Below are 20,761 nucleotides of genomic sequence, written 5' to 3' on the forward strand. Positions count from 1 at the left end.
ATTCATGATAAAGGTTTTTGGGTTATATTGCGTAAGTATAAACGTGCCGTAACCCTCCACCACCCGACACAGCCGGTAAGGTTTGTCACGGGAAACAAAGCGCCAATTAGTTACTACTACAGAGAGTAAATCCACAACATTTACAATTTTAATACGACGTTTTGCTGGGTTTGTTCAAATAAGATACATATGTTGACACTTTCAAAGTGAGGCTGCCAATGTAAAATTACCACATTCCCAAACAAGCTCCGACATGAAATCACTGTAATGTGTTAGCCAAAACATATTCCTGTAAAAGGTAGGATTGGGTTACATCCCGCCTGACAGATGCCCATTCTTTTTAAATAGCAAGCTGCAAATATGAACCATGAAATACAGACTCCTGAGTGCCTCACATGTTAATGAGGGCGATAGCAATAATCAAATGAAAGCAGTGAAAATGTTAAGCCGACAACTTTGAAAGATATCCCCCATTGTAAAAAAAGGTTTAAATAAAGATATTCACTTTTGATCATGTTTTTGTTATACAAAAGCAATGCAAAAGTTTAGGTATGATTATAGCATATGAAAAAAATAATCAGATAAAAAACAGTTCTACTTGTGTTATGCATGCCGATGGAAATAGATTCTCGCCATGCAAATCAATGTATTCCCCCGACCAATGAGATTGGAAACATTTACGTATTTTCTGGCTCGCACGAAAAAATATTTAAGTTAAAAAACATCAAAACTCACTCGGTACTTGTTTTCACCAATCTGCTCCACCTGGAATCTCCTGGTACACTTGCAGGCAGCAACCTGTCTGGTGACCTGCAAGGCCAAGACAGTTGTACGTCAGATCACGCACTATTCCTGGGTAATAATAGATTATCATGCTTCTAATAATTCATCGAATCGTGCCTGTAAGAATCCTTATTGTCCAGAAAAAAAGCCGACATTAAACTGAATCATTATTGTCAATCGTTCGTGTTGTAATTGGTTCACATGCAGCTAAAAAATCACCATGATGTTGGTAAAAATAACAACCAATTCTTCAATCAAATTCATAATTCAGGATAATGACAATGCATGTGTAGAGTAGAGATGCGCGCAGTTGAGCGGGTGCAATCGAGGACGAGCAGGTGTGCGCTTTGGGGCAGGAGGTTTGCGCCGGAGAGACGGGAGATGGGGGCGATGATTAGGGATTAATGAGTGCAAGAGGCGACGTGGTGGCGACAGCTCAAGTGGGGAGCACGTGAGGACTCGGAATGAGGAGGAGGGGTATATAAGCGGGAGCGTGTGTGAGCAAAGTTGAGTTCATACTCTTAGGTTTTTTTTTTCGGTAAAGTCACGTAGGCAAAAAATTATAAAATAAATAATACAATATCTAAAAGAATGATTTGATTTTGTTATTTTCATTTATTATTATTTTACTTTATTATTATTATTCTTTTACCTACGTGACTTTACCGAAAAAAAAAACCTAAGAGTATGAATCCTTGCAGTCACAAAAGCTTCAAATCTAGAATCAAAGTTGAGTTGTTCGGGGACCAAGAGAGAAGACATCTTGTGGCTGTCGCTCGAGTCGCCAACGGGACCTCGCTGCTCTGTGTTGGCTGAACCCCCCGCCCGGGGCAGACGTGTGAGTGGGTACGGGGCAGTGTAGGAGAGGGCAGAGGTGAGATAGGAGACAGTAGGTGAGATGCAGAGGAGGTGAGGTGCGGAGTAGATGAGAGCGGGTAGTAGGAGAAGCAGAGTGTGTGGTGACAGTGGAAGGCAGTCATAGGAGTGCCTACAACGGGTGCGAGAGAGGGATTAATAAAGTGTAAGCAGGTGACCTGTTTCTCCGTGTCAGTGTGAGTAATTTCGAGACACCTCACATGGAATCATGAGGGGACGAATAATTACAAGCCTTCAAAATTATAAACGTCTGCCCTCTGGTTCTATAAAAGAATACCCTCTACACTACCATGCGAGTTGCACACCTATAACGCGAAAGACGTTCAACATACATACATGCAATAAGAAATAAATATATATCATAAAGTGGGATGTGATAACTATGGGACTGGTATGTCAATTGCATTCAAATGTCCAAAGTTGTTTTCATGTAAAATACATCTTTCATAAAGTTCAGTGAGATACATTTATACATTTGCACAGTGAAGTGAATAATAACAATTGGCAATTTGATTTTTCAATATTGTATACAACAGCCCATTCTTACAAGACATGTCACTGGCTTCAGAATACCAATTTCACAGCAACTAATGTCGTTAAATCATGTCCCATACTATTGCTAGGTGGACGTAAGAAATTAAATGTCAACCCCATTCAATCTATCCCGATAGCAAGTGTGCTAACCACAAGCCTGCCCAGCTGCATTCAGTATAATGAGATGCAACACACACTGCTGCAGCCGTGTCAGCATGATTGTACCTCATCCTCAATCTTGTCTGCATCGGTGATGGGCCTGTAAGCATCTTTGTTCGGATGCAAGGCAGCAATGAACTCATAATAGTCGATGTAGCCATCGCCATCCCTGTCAAAGATATCTGCCACTGCTGTCATTTCCAGCCGATTGGTTGGAAACCCTGGAGAAATATAAAAAAAACACAGATGCTGTCAATTATGAGTTGTGTCATTTTATAGACTGCGAATACAGTTGAAATGTAATTTCTCGCAGAAATACAGATGTTTTCAGATTGAACAAGTACAAACGATGCTCACTGGAGGACAGGATTCCATCGATGAATTCTTGTCGGGTAATCTTGCCGTCTTGATCTTTATCCATTCTTCGGAAAAAGTCCATGACACGGGACTTTTTGTGGTTCATCCACTGCATGTACCGCTTCCGCCAGACGTCAAAGTCAAAGTTTTCAAACTCCTTCAGCTGTTGTCAGAAACGCAAAACAGGGACATGAGGCTCAACAATCAAACGAGTCGGCAATTAAACCTACAATGTACAAGTATGTGTTTTTTTACATATTGATCTCGTGAAATAGACATTTCAATATTTCATGTTTGGTTTCTTTTGGTGATATTTTCACATTATTATCCCCATCGTGCTGTTGGTGCCGTTACGATACAAAGTATCCGTTTAGATCTCTCACAGAGCAATGCAACCCTCTGTGTTGGAGAACGGACAGTGGAACTGGATATTACAGAGCGACCTCCAAAAGCCTTTCAAGTGACTCAGTCCAACGAGAAGACGGCAGTACTTCCCACTTGCCCTGCATGCGAGAGTGAGGGGCATTGCACTGCACAACATTCAAACCGGTATTTGATTGCACGGAGCTGGAATTGAGCCCAAGTAAGCGCTTGACCAAATCCACAGCGACGGTATCTTGCACAGCCATTGGCAAAGCGGGGCCGAGACCATCGCCTCACAATATTCCACGTTCTTAACCCAATCTTAGTGGGCGTAACCGTTCCACCCACAGCAAAAGCCAGCGAATATCAAAGGGAGCCCCCTCACCTCCTGGAGTCTCTCCAGCGCGTCCTGCAGCTTCCGCTGCCTCTCCAGCGCCACGAGCCAGACCTGCCGCCAACGGTTGAAGAGCAGCGTGATGCGGGGGTTCTTGGTCTCCAGGGGCTGGGAGGGCGACGCTGGAGCGGTCGACTGGGGCCCTCCACGCTTTCCTGCAGGGATCACAACGCGGTTGCAACCGCACGTTTTTTTGTGTTTGTTTTTCCCTTGGCGCAATTGTGGAACAACAGCCGTATCAGACGTCAGGACGCCTAATCGGCATAATCGTTGCTTCGCTGCAGCTCAAGGACTCAGTACTACGAGGCGTGTGGTGAAGTAAGGGGATGTCCATGTGCTCGGCATTTCTGTTCTGGCAACTGTGGGGGGCAAGGGGATGGCTTGGCAGGGTACAGACAACGTGTCGCATCCGGCATCATGCCGTCACGTCATCGACACGTGAACGCACAATTCGTTTTCTTCTTCTTTTGTTTGAATCTCAATAGAATAATCCCGGCGTTGAATGAGTTGTGTACTTACGAGTACTCCCACGAGTTCTGTCGAACAGTGCATGAGATTCTGAAGGTTTGCGCTTGTAAGACTTTGTCATCTGCTCCATTTCTGGCTGCTTGCTCATCATCTCCTCCATAAAGCCCTACAGAAGACAGTACCAATTAACGTATTTATATTTATGTGAATACATACAATCAAGCAAACATTTTTTTTCTATAACGTGATATAAATACAGTTGCTTGAGCAAACATTTTTTAAAATAATTTAACAGAAATGGCACTGCAATCAAATAAAAAATGTAAATGTTCGAGTTCAACCCTTTCAAACCGACAGTAACTCCTCTATCAACATAGGTTCCTCCATTTTCACATTTCGAATTTATCGGGCAAACACCCCATGCTAGGTGCATCGGTGCTTGTGCCAGCCGCTGCAATTCTCGGTAAGAACGATTATGAGCGTAAGCAAAGTTAACATTTTCACAGCAGCGAAGTTATCACAAGATTTTTCTTCTTCTTGGTTCTTTCGGTAAAGTCACGTAGAATGGAAATAATAAAATAATAAAAATAAAACATAACAAAATAATTCTCACGACGTTTTGGCCACAACGCAAGCAGCCGTCCTCAGGTGAAAAACAGACAGAGTCTGAATGACACGCCCCAGGCTTGGAGCGACTATTTAAGCTGGGATGGAGGGGCGAAGAGCGCCTTAACAAAATAATTTGCATATCAAGAGGAATTTAGCATATTTATGGGAAATGCAGAAATGCGATTAGTACTACTTGTGAAATGCGTAGGAGGTTTGGCGAGGGGTTTAAAGTCATTATGCCCGTGCATTATGCAGGATTAGCAGCATTTTATTATGTTTTATTTTTATTATTTTATTATTTCCATTCTACGTGACTTAACCGAAAGAACCAAGAAGATGAATCCCTGCAGTCACGAAAGCTTTAAATCGAAATTTCACAAGATTTTTGTTTTGTTATCACTGCTTCCACCTGGAAGAACACGCGAGTAAATGCTACGCGATGGGTGCGTGCGGCAGACCTGGTGCTCCGAGATGAGGTAGTGCAGAGACTCGATCTGCTCAGGGAGGGTCTCCTGGTCTCTCTGCGCCAGCATCTCCTGCGCTTTCTGCAGCCAGGCGAGCATCTCCTCGAGAAGCTGCGAGTTGGACACGAGCTCAGAGAGGGCGGCCTCCAGCCGCGTCTGGTGCTGCCGGGCCCACGTCATCACCTGCGGCCCACGTCACCCCAAGTGAGTGACAACCCAGCGCGTTCACGACATTTGCGACGAGAATGTTAATAAATTTAAGTGGGGTTTTTTTTTGTTATGTCAGACAGTCAGCGATTACTACAAGTAGACGAAAACTATCGATCACGATGATGAACAGGGCTGCCCACCAAAGACCGTCGCACTCAAATTGTAAATGTTGTGGATTTACTCTCCAACACACCGGTGAGCTGAAGTAGTAACTATTTGGCGTTTTGTTTACGTGACAAATCCCTTACTAATTGGCTGTCAAATGGTGCAGGGTTACGACACATTTATACTTGCGCGATCTAACCCAAAAACCTTTATTGTGAATAATATTGGTCGCGAAAGCCTACGTATTCAATTGACTCAAATTAGACAAGCTGACTGACTAAAATAAATAAATGCTGCTTGTTAGCCAATCCAATTAGGGGATATACCGTCACAAGCAAAGCAGCAGTGACCAGAAAATGGCATGGCCAGCCGTTCATATTCATAACCCTAAATGTGTGTAATATCAGAGAGAATATGTTGTCTGGGAATGTACTGTGTATGCATGTTGAACTTCTTTCACAACGTACGTAGCCAATCTTGCTAATCGGAGGTGTGGGGGAAGGACAACAAACTAAACACTAAAAACTGTTCTAAAGAAACTATAACCAGGGCTTAATTTCCACCGTGTCTGTTCAGGTCAGCAACTCGAGAAAATATTTCCGCAACTCGCAGAACACACCCAGTACACGTCTCATTGCATCCGTGACGACTCCTCGTGCTCACTCCAGCGTATCAGCGACCCGGAACATATTCGGGCGAGAAATTAATCCCTGTTGATAATAAAAGTCAATGAACTACAAGTCGTCACGCACCGTACAGAGACACTGTCTCACCTCCTCAAAGCGGGTGCGAATGATGTTGATCCACTGCTTTATGGCGGATGCAGAGTCCGGGTGGCAGACTGCCAGGATGGCTTCTCCCATGGAGACGGCCCTGATCACCTCCGAGCGCTGAGCTTCCAGCCTCTCCGTGAACTCCTACAAAAATCCCCGACCGCCACGGCCAATCAAGACTAGCATGTTTGTGTGCATGAAAGAAAATGCACATGGTGTGGCAAGGTCTTCATGAAGCAGTGCATTATAAAATAACCATAAACAATTAATGATTTGTAAATAATATTTCATACAACACAAATCAGCTGATATGCATAACAATTGCTACTAAATCATGGTCATGTTCATGTATACTTTATATCTATCCTATTCATGCATTCTAAAATATTGCAACAACCCAAAGCATTCTCCTACTCAAACGAGCACTGACGGGAACGTTATAATAGATCATTTGAGGGGTTAAAAGTAATTGTAGGCGACTGGAGAACAATGTTTGCTGATGTCAATTGCAACTACTACGCTGTTGAGCACCTTGTGTTGGGAGATAAGGAGCCTCAGGGAGTCCTCGTCATCGGGCAGCGTCCCGTGGAACCGCAGCGTCTTCTCAGCCTCCGCCAGAACATCCATGATGCTTTGCACGAGTGTCCGGAACACCTCCGCCTTAACACACAGACACACGCTCGTTTGGTTACCATCATGCCACGCCCACAGGGCCTGCCCCTGCTGGTGGACGGGCCTCCCGTTACAGGCAGCTCGAGGGTACACGTTGGCCTACTCGTCTATGCTGGCCAGATATCGTTGAAGACGTGCAAGTGCCGCCCGTACTTTACCCCAGCACATGTGACCTGCAACATGCCAATCGGATGACCTAGTCCAGGGGTCGGCAACCAAAATAACAAGAAGAGCCATTTCTTTCCAATTCGGTAGAAAAATTCAGTATTTCAAGAGCCGCAATGCATCTGAGTACATACTGTACATACGTACATATCGTCAAGAAGCAGCCCGTAAAGAGCCGCATGCGGCTCCGGAGCCGTAGGTTGCCGACCCCTGACCTAGTCGAATCACCGAGTCGCGAATGCGCGGGACGGCGCGCTTGCGCGGAGGCGGGGTGGATCGCGCGCCGCATGGCCCGTCACGCACCTGCTTGAGCGCGTCGTCCAGGCGAGCCTGCTTGCTGACCGAGAGCTTGCAGACCGTGTCCCAGCGCGCGCTCAGCTCCGCCATCTGGGCACGCACCCACGACGCGTCGCTCTTGCTGCTGTCCAGGAGGTCGCGTGCCGAGCGCTTCAGGGCGTTCACGCTGCTCGCACGCTTGCCCAGCTCCCTTTGGAACACCTGCGAGAGAGAGAGAGAGAGGGAGGGAGAAACACACAGGCGCGCGCATTTACATAAGTATTCCTGCACGTGCGCATTTGTATGTCGGGAGCGGTAGCGCAGGGGTTAGCGCGCTGCGCTATGAAACCGATGACTCGAGTTCGATTCGCTCTCATGGCCAACAAGAGGTGATTATCTGAACCTGTCCCGGACATCCCCGAGGTCGACTCAGCCTCAAATAAGTGCCTGCTGCGCTGTGTAAACATTGCCACTGTGGAGACAAAGGCGGTCGAGCATGGTGCTGGCCACCCACCTCCTCGTGCGCCATGCCGGTACAGCATGGTGTTCTGTGCAAACAATAGGACTGGAAAGCCAAAGGCAGCCGGGCTTGGTGCAGGTCACACTGCCCCCCCCCCCCGCACCCCTCTTGTGCACTGTGCTGGCCTTCATAGTTGCTCGCTAACGGCACTCGTCCCAACAGTCTGCATATGCTACACAGGGAATATGCCTTCATTGGAACATCCATTCATTCTGGGGTGCCATGGTGGTGAGATGTTAACTACCTCGTCTGATATGCAGGAGGTCCTGGGGCGATCCCAACCCTGATGCCTGTATATTTGGAGTTTGCATCCTCGCTCTGTGGCCGTGTGAAATTTTCTCCGGGTCCTCCAGGTTTTTCCCTTTTCCTTATTTGGACTCAATGTGCGCTTGGAGTATCTGGCTGCTATAAATTTCCAGGCGATAAGCCACTTCATTGAGCTATCATTTATGACAGCCAGGTTGCTTCTGATTTTTTTTTTAGTTTAGTTACGTTTTGAATGCACGCACCTTGTGGGCGTCGATGAGCGTCATAACGAGCGCTACGTCGCCATGCACCGGCTGGTCCTCAGCCAGGTGAGGCTCCACCTTGTACAGCCAGTCAATGAGCACCTGCAGCGCCTCGGCAAACTGGCCGGAGAAGAGCAGAGCCTCCTCCAGCTTGTGCTGCCTGCGCGTACACACACACACACGAGTAAAACAGAACGGGTGTTAGGCGGGTATAGGGCAATCGCCACCGGTGCCACCATGCAGGGGTGAACAACTGCAGGAGGAGGAACAAAGATTTATTGCGTCGCTTTTGAAACCCAGTGCTGAGAATAACGCGATGAACTGCATCGATATGGGAGTTGGACTGTACCCATCGATACATAAAATGATTACCATACAAACAACTAAATTACAGGATTTAAACATGCATGTAAAAAAACTAACATTAAAAAGGAACACAACTGTAAACATGTATTATTGTTGATGGATTAAGCTAGTTATTCATGTAAGTTCCACTAGACATTTACTTTGATGTGGTTGTTAATGCTACCTATTCAGGCATACTGCAATGTCAGATTCATCGATTCTGAGACTCACAACACTTGTATCAAATGATGCAATTAAACATCGATTATATTATTAGAGATTTGTATAAGAGAATATACATTCATATGGCACTTGCTTAAAAGCCTCAGCAACTCAAAACTACTTACCCTCCATCTCATCTCGACCAATCCAATGCCCTGCTCTAGTCTCGCTAAGGGAACCCCAGTGGCACCTGTCCCCGTGCGGCACAAGGTATACGGAGCACCGGCCTGCAAATGGCTTTCATCTGCTGGTCAATGGGCAGTGTTATTTTGTGTCTTTTCCCAATTGTGTATCTTGCGATTAACTCCTCAAACTTGGAAAATGCATCGCATGCCGCTGGCTTAAATAACAACTGCAGCCACTCGATATTCCACGTACACCGATTCCCCGCACCATCGAATTAGCAATTTGGCTACGTACAGTGCAAAAAAAGTTAAATGCATACATACACCACAGCGACAACAACAAAATAGAATCGACTCTTGACTCGAATGGCGACACCACTCCCGAGGATAATTCGTTGAATCTCGAGTGGGGGGGGGGGGGGGCGGTACGAATGGTCGCAATTTCCGCGCTGCCCACATTACCTCTCGACGGACTTGCCACAGATCGTATCCCACTTGTCACGCAGCTCGCTCAGCATGTTGTCGAGCCGCTGGTCGTCGTCCACCAGCGTGGCGCGCTCCTTGAGCGTGCGGCCGGTGCGCGTTGTTGAGTCGTAAATGGGCTGCTTGGCTCCCAGGGATTTTTGTATGTCCTGTGGGAGTCGGTGGGGGGGGGAGACCACAAAGACAAATATGACATGTTATAGTCTTGACGGAGGAGTATCATCCCCTGTAGAGGTTAGTCAACTTAACACATTTTCTCGTCTTGCAAATGGCCTGATGAAGCTGGTTGTAAATGCAGGCGAAACTTCGTACTCAAATTGTAAATGTTTGTGGGGTTTACTCGCCATCACACCGATTTGCTGAAGTAATAGCTAATTGGCACGTTTTGTTCACGCGACAAACCTTTCTAATTGGCTGTCGGGTGGTGGTGGGTTAACGACACATTTATATATACACGATCTATCTCAAAAACCTTTATTGTGAAGCCTTAACAGACATCAGGAGCAAGTGCTATTAGCGAGCACCTATGAAGGCCGGCACGGCATACGAAGGGGTGGGTGGCCAGAACCAAGCACGGCCACTTTTGACTCCTTCGTGGCGATGTTTCTACTGGATATTTGGCCTACTCTTCCATGCTGGCAAATGTGTCTTGGAAAAAGTGGGGGTACGCCACAAGTGATTTGCCAATCGTCTAGTTGTGGTGTACACGTTCATGATGCTGGGAAAAATTAAGAAACATTTGATAACATTTTCCAGTTTCAACTGCTGCAACTTTTTGTATTGTGAGTCGAATTTGCGTTAACCATTTTACCTAAGCAGCATCCCTCAATGTTCGACTTTTAAAAGTAATTAAATATGTTTTAATAATTACGTGCATAGATTGGCCCCTAGCATGGGAATGTGGAATTTCCACCAATGGTTCAGGGATTTCAACGCGGATGAACAACCACCCTGTTTTGAGTGTCTGACACTTTGACTGCTTGATATTGGCATACATTGACCTGAATAATTTACTTATTTAACCAGTAATGCTTCAGTGAGTGCGAGTCTGTCCATTGTACAACCACTCTTAACCTCCCCATTAAGTGGTCTACATTTTATTGACTTTGGAGGGATGATGGCTTGAGTCAACCTCCACACAGGATTTTAACTCGTAAACCTTCCGAGTTGTTCACTCAATTGCCGAGCCACCTGGCCAGAATATTGTCTGGCTACTATACATTGTATATAAATAAAAAACAATAAATAATAATTGACGTGCCTTGTGCCGGCCAAGCATGAGTTTAATCCGCTCCGGGTCGTTGCCACAGTCCAGCTCATGGTCGAGTCCTTTCTCTGCCCCCTCCAGCCAGTCCATAAGTTTAGTCCAGGACTCGTGGAACTGAAAAAAACACAACCCAACAGTAATACTTAAACAGTGTGAACACAGAAACATACATTTGGGATTTCTAAAACGCTCAAATGTGAGCTCATTTCAAAACACTGCACAAAATAAGGTGATCACATTGAGAGGACTTAGAAGGGATGGAGGGCCTACAATTAAAAGCTATGTTTTTTAATTATTATCGTTGCAATTTTTTTGTGTTGAATAGGGCCACATTATGCACACAGAGTGCTTTTTACAATAGCTTGTTGCATTTGAGCAGTATTTTATTTGTTGAAACAAATATTGATGAACAATATTGGTCTCGAAAGCTCTTAGGCTGACACACTATATAACATTTCATTTCAATATAGAAAAATGGATGTCGATTTATTTACTTATTTTGATATATGGCAATGTCTTTGATAGAAAACGGATGCGCTATCATCAATAACTATCTAGTTGCTCTCTGATGTGTTTTTCCGGTTGTGAAGCGTGTTGTGTTCATGATGGCCGGACATGCAGCAGCACTGTTTCTTCAGGTTATGAAGTTCGTAAAGAATCTCCCATCACGTGGGGCAAAACACAAGACATTGCACAGAACAACACGCGGTACAAGCCATTAACACATCAGAGAGCCGTACGGCCGCACAAAGGCCAATGTCTACCTCGGTAGCAAAATATCAAACCCGCATTATTATCGGCAGAAATCGCCCCCCCTGGAAATTCCGGAGCGGCACACGCATCAGGAGGGGACCAAGAACACACAGAGTCCCCCCCCCCCCCCGCCCGCCCATCTTTGTCCAGGACGAGCGGCGCGCGTTACTGCGCCGCCAAGCATGTTGCCGCATGTGACGCGAACCTGCTTGGCTCGCTTGCGAGCGTCATCGAGCGAGCGGCCACGCTCCAGCGTGGATTGCATGATGTGCTCCCAGCGCGCCTGCACGCTCAGCAGCAGGTTCTTGATGAGCGCCACGTCCTGCTTCTGGCTGAAGTACTTGAGGTGCGTGCCCGTCTTGTCCAGCTCGATGATCTGCTCACGGTGCGTGTTCACTTCGTTCGCGAGCATCTGCTCCCCCCCCCACCACCCCGAGGTGCAAAGTTTTTAACGCGAATCGTCAGCGCTCGGTTCGTCGCATCGACCGGCGTTATTCGTGTACACTGAAAATCGCGAACACTGTGAATTAACGTGGGCGGATATACACTCTAAGCTAAAGAAGGGAACATCTGGCAAAGCAATGCTGACACTGTAGTTATCAGAGTGTCAATGCCGCGCAGAAACATTAAGTGTCAGGCAGTCGCACGGCAAATAATGTGGCCTTGGATTGTATGTTCCAGAATTGGCATGTACATTTTCAGTTGTTTAAACTGTGGTGTTCCACCTCATATTGCTTTTTATATAGAGAGTTTGTGTTTAATAAAACATAAAAAGCAATATTAATAACATCCCAAGCTATGCATAGACTGATTTTGGTCTTTATGGTAAACAAATGAGGTTTTGTTAAGATAACACATATACACAGGGGCACCTCGCCACTGCATTAGCTGTTTAATGTAGAACGGTAACGTTGGCGCGGTAAAATACCAAGTGGATTACCTTATGCTCATCGATCTGAAACAGAACAGAGTCCAGGATGAGGCTGGCTGGCGATAGTGTGTTCAGATTGTTCTCCATCTGCGTCAGCCAGCCGATGAAATCTTGCAGAGAGTTGTGGAATTCAATCGCCGTTTTCAGAGCGGTCTCCAACTTGGCCTGCCCACAATAATTACGCATCAAGAAAACCGACAGACATCATCACGTTAATATTCAATCAAAATGTATCCCATCCCTTCTTCGGTCCAAATAAATATATAACGGTTATTGAATGTTGAAAATTAACACAGGATGTTGAATGTTGCAGTTTAAAAACAAAACACGCACTCAACCATAATTTTTACAAAAATGTTCATTATTTAATCATCAACCATTAATTAAGAGAAAACGTGTGCCTACTTTTGCAGGTTTACATTTAAAGGAATGTTAACCTTTATTCACTGGCTAATATTTCTCCACTAAATGCCTACGTAGATAAATCAATGCGTGAACTCTCTGAATTGCAGTCATTAAGTAAAATCATTTCCCATGATGCATTGCCATGCGAGGCTCACCCTTCTCTCGTTCAGCTTGTTGCCGACGATCTTCCACTTGTGCTCCAGGTCCTGAATGCCGTACTTCAACGTGGGTTCACCAGATTGCTCATTCTGCATCCGCTGACACTGCTCCAGCACCTTGGTGTACAGCCCGTGCTTGACCCGGTACTCCTCGCACATCTCCTGCAGGGTGGCACAAACATGTCGAGGGCACGAGAAATTCATAATTGTACTTTTGTGTCGCGTGGCTCAGAGCGCCGAGCCAACAGCACAGCGGTCAACGTAGATTCAAATCCGGGTAACCACTGGTGATTAACGAGGGTTAATCTTTGCATTCATGAAGGTGTATATATGTATGCATGTTGAACTTCTTTCGCACTGGTACGTAGCCAACCGTGCTCATCGGAGGTGTGGAATTTTTTTTGTTAATCGTCTCAGACCAGTCACCAATGGGCAGCACGGAATGCCTAATCATACTACATTCGTTGTTTCAATTAATTCAGCGCATTTAAACCAAAACATTATTTTCACACGTGACAAACGCACTTTGTAAATCATATAAACAGGGTATAATCAAGTGTGGATAAAGAGATTTATGCAAGTGACTTGAGCAACAGGTCTGTAACGTCACCTTCCTGTGCCATTCTCTAACCCCACGTGGTACCACCGCTGTCTGCGCGGGTACTCGGTGGAAATGTAATAGTCTCATAACAAGACAAAGATGGTACGGTGGCGAGATGTTAAGTCCCTCGCTTGCATTTTTTCCCCTCCAAATTTATAATCAACGTCACGCGTTTAAGATTATTTGGCTGCAATAAATGTCCACGGGATAAGCCACTTCGTTGAGCTATCATTTGTGGGCAGGTCGCTTCTGAAAAATAAGCTGAGCTCCGCGGGCTTTACCCGGTTAAATAAAATAAAAGAATAAAATACTTGCACTACTATCGCATTTTTGTATCGGTTGTTGTGGGAATTTTCATACGCACATCAGATTGATTCCTTGAAAAGGGTATCTATTTGGTGTTTGAACATCTAAACACCTGTTTTATTGCCACAAAGGGTAAAAACCTATTCTTATTTATTTCATATTTCTAACCCACCCCTACTGGACATCCGTGAAAGAGAGCTTTCTAGCTCATCGGATACCTCCAGCATAAAATAAAGATTCCGATTATGACATATTGGGGCGGCGGTACAGAATTTCAATACAACTTAATGATAAAGAGGACGGGGGGGCGGGGGGGGGGCGGCACCGCGATTGGGCCGTGATGGCGGTGGGGGCATGGATGTCGGTAGGTGTACCATGTGAGTACTGAGCTGCTCCTTGGCAGTCTCGGGAAGGCCCCCGACCGGCTTCGTGTCACTCAGCTGGTTCTCCATGTCGGACAGCCACTGCAGGAGCCCATCCATCTCACCCTGAAAGCCCTGGGCCTGTAGGCGAGAAGCAACGTGCGTGCAAAGTCATCATCACTCTGTTGGCAATGTCACACCTGCAATTGCATCAGTCATTATGAAGTGGACCATTTTTATTCTAACTTACCAGTTAAAGAGGGTTCAAGTCTAATTGTGGTTTAAAAGACCATCTGTAAGGCATGGAAATATTAACCTTCCCCCCTCCTATTCTTGGTTCTTTCGGTAAAGTCACGTAGAAGGGAAATAATAAAATAATAAAAGTATAAAACAATAAAATTCTCACGACGTGAGAATGCGCTGTGACCTACGCGTGAGTATGTACGTTGAACGTCTTTCGCACCGTACGTAGCCAGCCATGCTAATCGAGAGGTGCGGCGAAACAACAAACTAAACACAAAAATCAGTTCTAAAGAAATGTATTTTCAATCTAGATTTAAAAGACCTGCAGTGTGGCGGTTAACCCCTTTCCCGTTTCGAGAAGTCTTCAAGTTGCAGGGTGGGTCCCATTCACCTCTGAATCTCGCAAAGTGCAAGCGGCTCGGCGTTAATTGTATTTAGAGAGGCATAGCACCGTTGTTCTTAAAGACACTGTACTCACCGCAGAGAACTGTAGTGACACAACCGCACTCTACGATAGATGGCACCAAACTGCACCACACGACCCTCCCGCATGGCCTTGTGAAAAGCCTCGGTACTGATAAACCTATTTTTGTTTAGTTTTTCTTCCGGTTTCGTTTTGATGATGTACACGCCCGTTCCGTCATCGGACTGGGGAAAGGGTTAACACGCAGTGAGGACCCGATAACGGCGTCTCGGGCAGGTTGCGCGTACCTTGCGCAGGGAGCCCTCCAGCTGGGCCTGCCGCTGCTCGGTGCAGCTCAGCACGCTCTCCCAGCGCGCGGCGAGGTCGTCGAGCCGACCCTGCAGGCCGCTGGCCTCGGCACCGGAGCTCGAGAGCACGAGGTCCTGGCCGGCGCGCTGCACCGTGCCCACCGTCGACTGGTGTGCCAGCACGTCGTTACGCAGCACCTGCGGGGGCGGTGGGGAGAGTGGGGAGGACCACGGCAAGCGCGGGGAGTCGCTCGGGCGTCGTCGGGGGCCGCGTCGAGCGCAGGATCCGAGCCAAATGCAAGTGTCTACTACTACGGGGACATCGGTGTGACGTGCGCCACGGCGGAGTCACTTGCGTAGCTGCATCGTGGAGGCCGTCTTCTGATAAGCTGGCCAAAGTTTGGCGTTGCATTGACGTGAGCTGTCTGATAGACTACGCGAAAGGAATATGACAGTGACTTTGAATTTCGGGACGTTTTGCGCACATTTATACTAACACTAAATGACCCAAAATTCATTCATATCTCTATTGTATTTTAAATTGCTTTAAAAAAAATGACGCATTTCTATTTGTTCTGTGTTTTGATTTTGACATTAACTTGTCTTTATTTTCACTTGGAACCAGTTTTTTGTTTTTCTGCACGTTCTCTTTCAGTCTTTTGGCCTTACTTGTTTAATTTCTGCATTTTAAATTGTTTATCCCATGGAACCCGTTTGCTGTACGATGCACGTATTTTAATCCATCTCTCGCTCGCAAAAAATACTTCCTATCTCAACGGGCTCTTGGATAAAAAAAAACGAAGACAATCCATCAGTAGGCACTCTTGTCATTTAAACTTGAGAAGGTGATGATGACGGAGAGCACGTAAAATCCTGGGAAAGACAACTCCGCTCCCAAACGTTTACCGATTCGAAATATATCCGGGCGACGGTGAAAGGGGGTTAAACGAGGCCTGAAAGTGAGGGGGGGGGGTTTGGGCACGTGCAGGGGTTGTGGCAACCAAAATAACAAGAGGATGCATTTTTTCGAATTAGGTCCAAAAAAAAAAAACCCTGCAATATTTCAAGAGCCGCAAAGCACGTGAACAACGTCACGAAGCGGTTGCTTAAAGAGCCGCACGTGGCGTCGGAGCCCCAGGCTGCCGACCCGCCGGGCGTGTGCGTGTCAAAGCGTTTCCGCGTACGTGGTGCTTGGCCAGCTCGATCTCGATGGCCTTGGGCTCGTTGGCGACGGGTTTCTGCTCGTCCAGGAGGCCCTCGGTGTGCTCCAGCCAGGTGAGCAGCTCGTCCAGCGCGTGCTGGAACTGCCCCAGGGCCAGCAGCGCCGCCTCCATCTTGTGCTGCATTGCACGCGGGATCGCACGCTCGTCAATAGAATGTTCCGGAACACGGGGGGGGGGGGGGGGACTTCACATCATGACCCCCACGGACGGCACTGCAGTGCTTGACGCACAAGCTGGGGGATTACAGCACATGGACGTCACGGTGGCGAGATGTTAACTACCTCGCCTGGTATACAGGAGGTCGTGGGATCGATCCTGATCCTGACGCCTGGATATTTGGAGTTTGCATATCTCTCACTGGTTGGTCGCTTGGATTTTTCTGCAGGTCCTCTGGCTTTCCCTCTACAATTAGAAACATCTTTTTAAGAACATTTGAGTGCTATACATTTCCACATGATAAGCATCTTCTGAAAAAGAGCTTTTTAGTTCAGTGGGGCTAGTTTAGTTTCTGAGGTTGTCCTGTACAGGGTGCTCATGGTGTACTGAGATTTTCTGGTTGTGCCGCGTGTTTTTCAGCTTGATTGCCGACGTTTTACTCCGCGTGCTGGGAGCATTCGGAATTCCATTTCAGAAGTAGCTCCCGGCACGTGGAGCGAAACGTCGGACATCACGCCGAACAACACGCGCGGTACAATCCAAAAACACACCAGAGAGCGAAAGGTACTTAAACAAATGCCGCGAAAATTGCAGAGGTGGCGGTACCAGCCAATCAATCAGATGGGGTGATTTTTATTCCGATCTACAATTGTCAATAAAAATGCGTGAGCTCAAGCCTCTTTCCGCTTTGCCCTCCACCACCCAGCCACGTTTGACATCATGAGCAATACCTGCTGTGTCCACCGGGCAGTGCACTATTCACAGCCATTGGTACGGAGACAGTTTGCCGTCACGGTTTCAGAACTCGGTCAAGGTCATAGGTCATGCATGGCTAATCATCAATACCAGACGTTCTCGGTTCCTTCTCTTTCTCTTCAAATGAAAATCACACAAGTGCTGTGACTGAGCGGCAGGCTGACAACGACACTTCCTACAAGGACGCTCGCAATTCATAGAAACATTAAAATGATAGACGTCACTTTCCCAATTTCATGCAACGATTAGGTCTGCGAACCATCACTCAATTCATACACTTCCCATTGAGTCTCACTCGACATGCAGAACCCTTAACAGAGCTGCAAACTCGGCCAATGCCCTTGCACCTGTAATGCGAGCGTATGCTGGGACTTCGCCGCCCCAGCCCCTAAGCCAACAGGGCGACACGAACCATTGGGGGCAGGGTTCAAGGGCGGAGCCCGAGGGCGCTAGGGGGTGGTATTATCTGGAAAGTTCTTAAGGGGTGTGGTGAAGGGCGGAGTCTGGGTGACGCGGGAAGGGGATATAAGGGGGAGCCGGAAGGGGCTCGGGGTCAGTTGGTGAGAGCTGGAAGCTGGGCCACGTCGCGGGTCTCCGCGAGCCATCGGCCACGTGGCGACGTGGAGACGGCTCCCAGTGAGCCGTCTGCCAGCGGTGCGTGGGAGCGGAGAAGTGAGAGCGAGAGGGCGGCGTGGGAGCGGGACGCCAGCTCACGCGACGCGCCATGGAACAACCGAGAGAGCGGAACGCGAGCTGTCCAGATAACGAAGAAATAAACAGACGGAGACACAGTCGCTTGCCGTCGACCTGGTTGATTACACACCTGTCTGCTGAGTATTTTGGTGTCGAGGGTCTCCCACTGCTCCTTGAGGTCGCGGAGCGGCCCCGCGATCACCATGCGGTTCTCCTCCTCCTTCACCCTCTTGAGCATCAGCTCGCCCTGGTGGCTCAGACGCTCCATCTCGATCTGCTGCTGGTAGCTCTCGGTTTTCAGTTGCTGCAAAAAAGGGAACGGGAAACAACGTCCCAGCTTCATCAAACAGCATTCAGAAATAATTGCTTTTAAAACATGCACGTAATAAGAACATTATTCTATGCCAATTATATAGCTAAAATGCATCTTCCTGGAGATGAAGTGGCATTTTTAAAAATATAAAATGCATTATTGTGTCCTGTTCATTCATTACTCATAATTAAGTCAGATTTTCAGCTGGTCATCATGTTCACGGTTGTTAGATATTTCGCGTATTTGTTTACAAATTTTATTGCATTGCTTTGCGGTTCAGGTCTCCCCTGCCGAAGAGACTCTTGCTCTCAGAAGGTAACAATAAAGGATACGTACATCTAAACATACTCTCGACAAACACCATCAGACGGAGAGACCAGATCGAGGGGAATTGTGGTGAGCGTTGGCCGAAGCCGTGAGGATGCCGCTCACGCGGCGGAGTGGCGAATGCGATTCAGAGCCGCCACCCCCGAATAAACGCGACGAGAAGGAGGAGAAGAGAAACTCTAACGCAGGGAAATGTGCGGCCCCTCACCTTGAGATCCTCCATCTGCCGCTTGACCGTCTCCAGGTCGGTTCCGACAGGCGGCAGGTTTTCCATCTCCGTGGTGGCGTTCTCCACCCAGTCGAACATGCTCTGTCGAGTTACGCAGCGCGCACAGTTATCGTGCGTCAGAATCAGAATCTTTGAATTTGGACTGGAGGAATGCGATGAGCTACGAAAGCCCTCTTTCATTTCGATTTAAAGCTTTCGTGACTGCAGGGATTCATCTTCTTGGTTCTTTCGGTAAAGTCACGTAGAAGGGAAGTAATAAAATAATTAAAATAAAACACAATAAAATAATTCTCACGACGTTTCGGCCACAACGCAAGCAGCCGTCCTCAGGTGTTGTGGCCGAAACGTCGTGAGAATTATTTTATTGTGTTTTAATTTTATTATTTTATTACTTCCCTTCTACGTGACTTTACCGAAAGAACCAAGAAGATGAAGCCCTCTTTCAATTAAGACGTCCAGTGCCGCAGCGCAATCGCAATTGTGGACCGGCTGCGCACACCACATGCAGCACGTAGACAGTTGCCACTGCTGGGGAGATGGGTGGGGGACGAGGGAGACGCGAGGTGGGGGGGGGGGGTACCCATTTGGCTCGACTGCAGCAAGGCACTGGAATGGTTGAGATGAGATGTAAGGCTCTCTGAGTTGCTGGGGCATTCAAGTGCCCGGTGGACGCAACATCCGTATGCGTGCAACCCTCTTCGTCAATCCACTGCTGGATGAGGGTTCTCTCCACACCATGTGGGTCGTGGCGGGTAGATAAAAGCCGAGTGAGCATTTCATTTCGCTTTGCTCAGGCACAGCATGAAAACACCTCCTCAGAGACGAGAAGCCGTCAGTTACTGAACAAAGCCCGTCGATTGTTAATTATGTTAGGCTCAATCTTACTGCTCTATTTTTTAAAAATGATTGCCATTGTCGCAAAATGGTGTTGTTATGAAACAGTTTTGATAGTATATTATGCGAAAGCATGAACGAGTCTTCGAGAGAAGCCTAACAATATGTTGGCGAGACCTTTCATTGGCCTAATTCTGTCAGGATTTTGACCGACCTACGCACAAGCGGTGCAGGCAAGTGAACAATGCAATGGCACATGCAAGAGTTGTGGAGGAATGAAGAAATGGATGAGCTGCCCAACCTGCAATGCATCCTGGTATTGCATGGCTGTCTTCATAGCCTCCTCCAATTTGTCCATGCGGTCCTTCCAGCATTTGTTCAGCCGATCCCAGGAAGAATTCATCTTTAAAAAAGAGTGCATAGTGGCAGTGCCTTCAGTACAAAATACAACAATATTTGATCGATTAATGCATTCAATGACATGTAAACAATTCAAAGGGACTTTTTCATCGGCACAACAGACATTGTTTGATCAATTGTATTATTTTATTATGTTTCATTTGTATTATTGTATTATCTCCCTTCTACGTGACTTTACCGAAAGAACCAAGAAGATTGTTTGATCAATTAACGTAAATGTGTGTGTGACGTACTTTTGATTTCATGTTTAAAATTTAAAACGAAGTTTGGGTGTGTAATCATACCTCATCGATGCTCTTCTTTACTTCAGGTTTGTCCGGTTCTCCGCAAGCCGATATCAGATTTGTTCCCAGATACCTCAGAATCTCAAGGTCCTCTTGGAATCCATCGATGTCATTCTTGTTAGCCTGATTGATATACAACAGGTTGTCTGTTAGTACTGCTGCATTTCATTTTATATCTATGACTTTCATTAAAACAATATAAATGTTAGTGCCATTAAACCGCCCACACAAGGCATTAGAGTGGGTATGCAAAGGTCAGTAAATTAGTTTGAAGACCAACAACTAGATGGTGGGATACTGGGAGACGAAACCTTGAGGGTTTGACATTGACTTCACAATACCTAGGTAAGCTACTGCGTAGGATTTACAGTTGTGCC

The 20,761-nt window shown here is 46.8% G+C and overlaps 1 protein-coding gene across 15 annotated transcripts in view; it reads right to left on the reverse strand.

Annotated features, from left to right (window-relative positions):
* Positions 1-20,761, reverse strand: part of LOC144931700 (microtubule-actin cross-linking factor 1-like) — a 244,250-nt gene that overhangs the window by 11,684 nt on the left and 211,805 nt on the right. For all 15 annotated transcript variants that reach the window (XM_078855898.1, XM_078855897.1, XM_078855893.1 and 12 more), the window contains 22 exons: positions 20,385-20,507; positions 19,982-20,083; positions 18,826-18,927; positions 18,108-18,281; positions 16,334-16,489; positions 15,150-15,347; positions 14,208-14,336; positions 12,924-13,088; positions 12,373-12,528; positions 11,638-11,844; positions 10,674-10,793; positions 9,392-9,561; positions 8,238-8,397; positions 7,236-7,430; positions 6,627-6,755; positions 6,096-6,239; positions 5,002-5,190; positions 3,986-4,100; positions 3,458-3,621; positions 2,710-2,872; positions 2,419-2,573; positions 736-810 (listed from right to left, as the gene is read on the reverse strand). In XM_078855898.1, coding sequence (XP_078712024.1) covers positions 736-810; positions 2,419-2,573; positions 2,710-2,872; positions 3,458-3,621; positions 3,986-4,100; positions 5,002-5,190; positions 6,096-6,239; positions 6,627-6,755; positions 7,236-7,430; positions 8,238-8,397; positions 9,392-9,561; positions 10,674-10,793; positions 11,638-11,844; positions 12,373-12,528; positions 12,924-13,088; positions 14,208-14,336; positions 15,150-15,347; positions 16,334-16,489; positions 18,108-18,281; positions 18,826-18,927; positions 19,982-20,083; positions 20,385-20,507 — 3,291 coding nt within the window. The remainder of the gene's footprint in view (positions 1-735; positions 811-2,418; positions 2,574-2,709; positions 2,873-3,457; positions 3,622-3,985; positions 4,101-5,001; positions 5,191-6,095; positions 6,240-6,626; positions 6,756-7,235; positions 7,431-8,237; positions 8,398-9,391; positions 9,562-10,673; positions 10,794-11,637; positions 11,845-12,372; positions 12,529-12,923; positions 13,089-14,207; positions 14,337-15,149; positions 15,348-16,333; positions 16,490-18,107; positions 18,282-18,825; positions 18,928-19,981; positions 20,084-20,384; positions 20,508-20,761) is intronic.

Source organism: Lampetra fluviatilis, chromosome 4 (genome assembly GCF_964198595.1).
Source record: "Lampetra fluviatilis chromosome 4, kcLamFluv1.1, whole genome shotgun sequence".
Classification (NCBI taxonomy): domain Eukaryota; kingdom Metazoa; phylum Chordata; class Hyperoartia; order Petromyzontiformes; family Petromyzontidae; genus Lampetra; species Lampetra fluviatilis.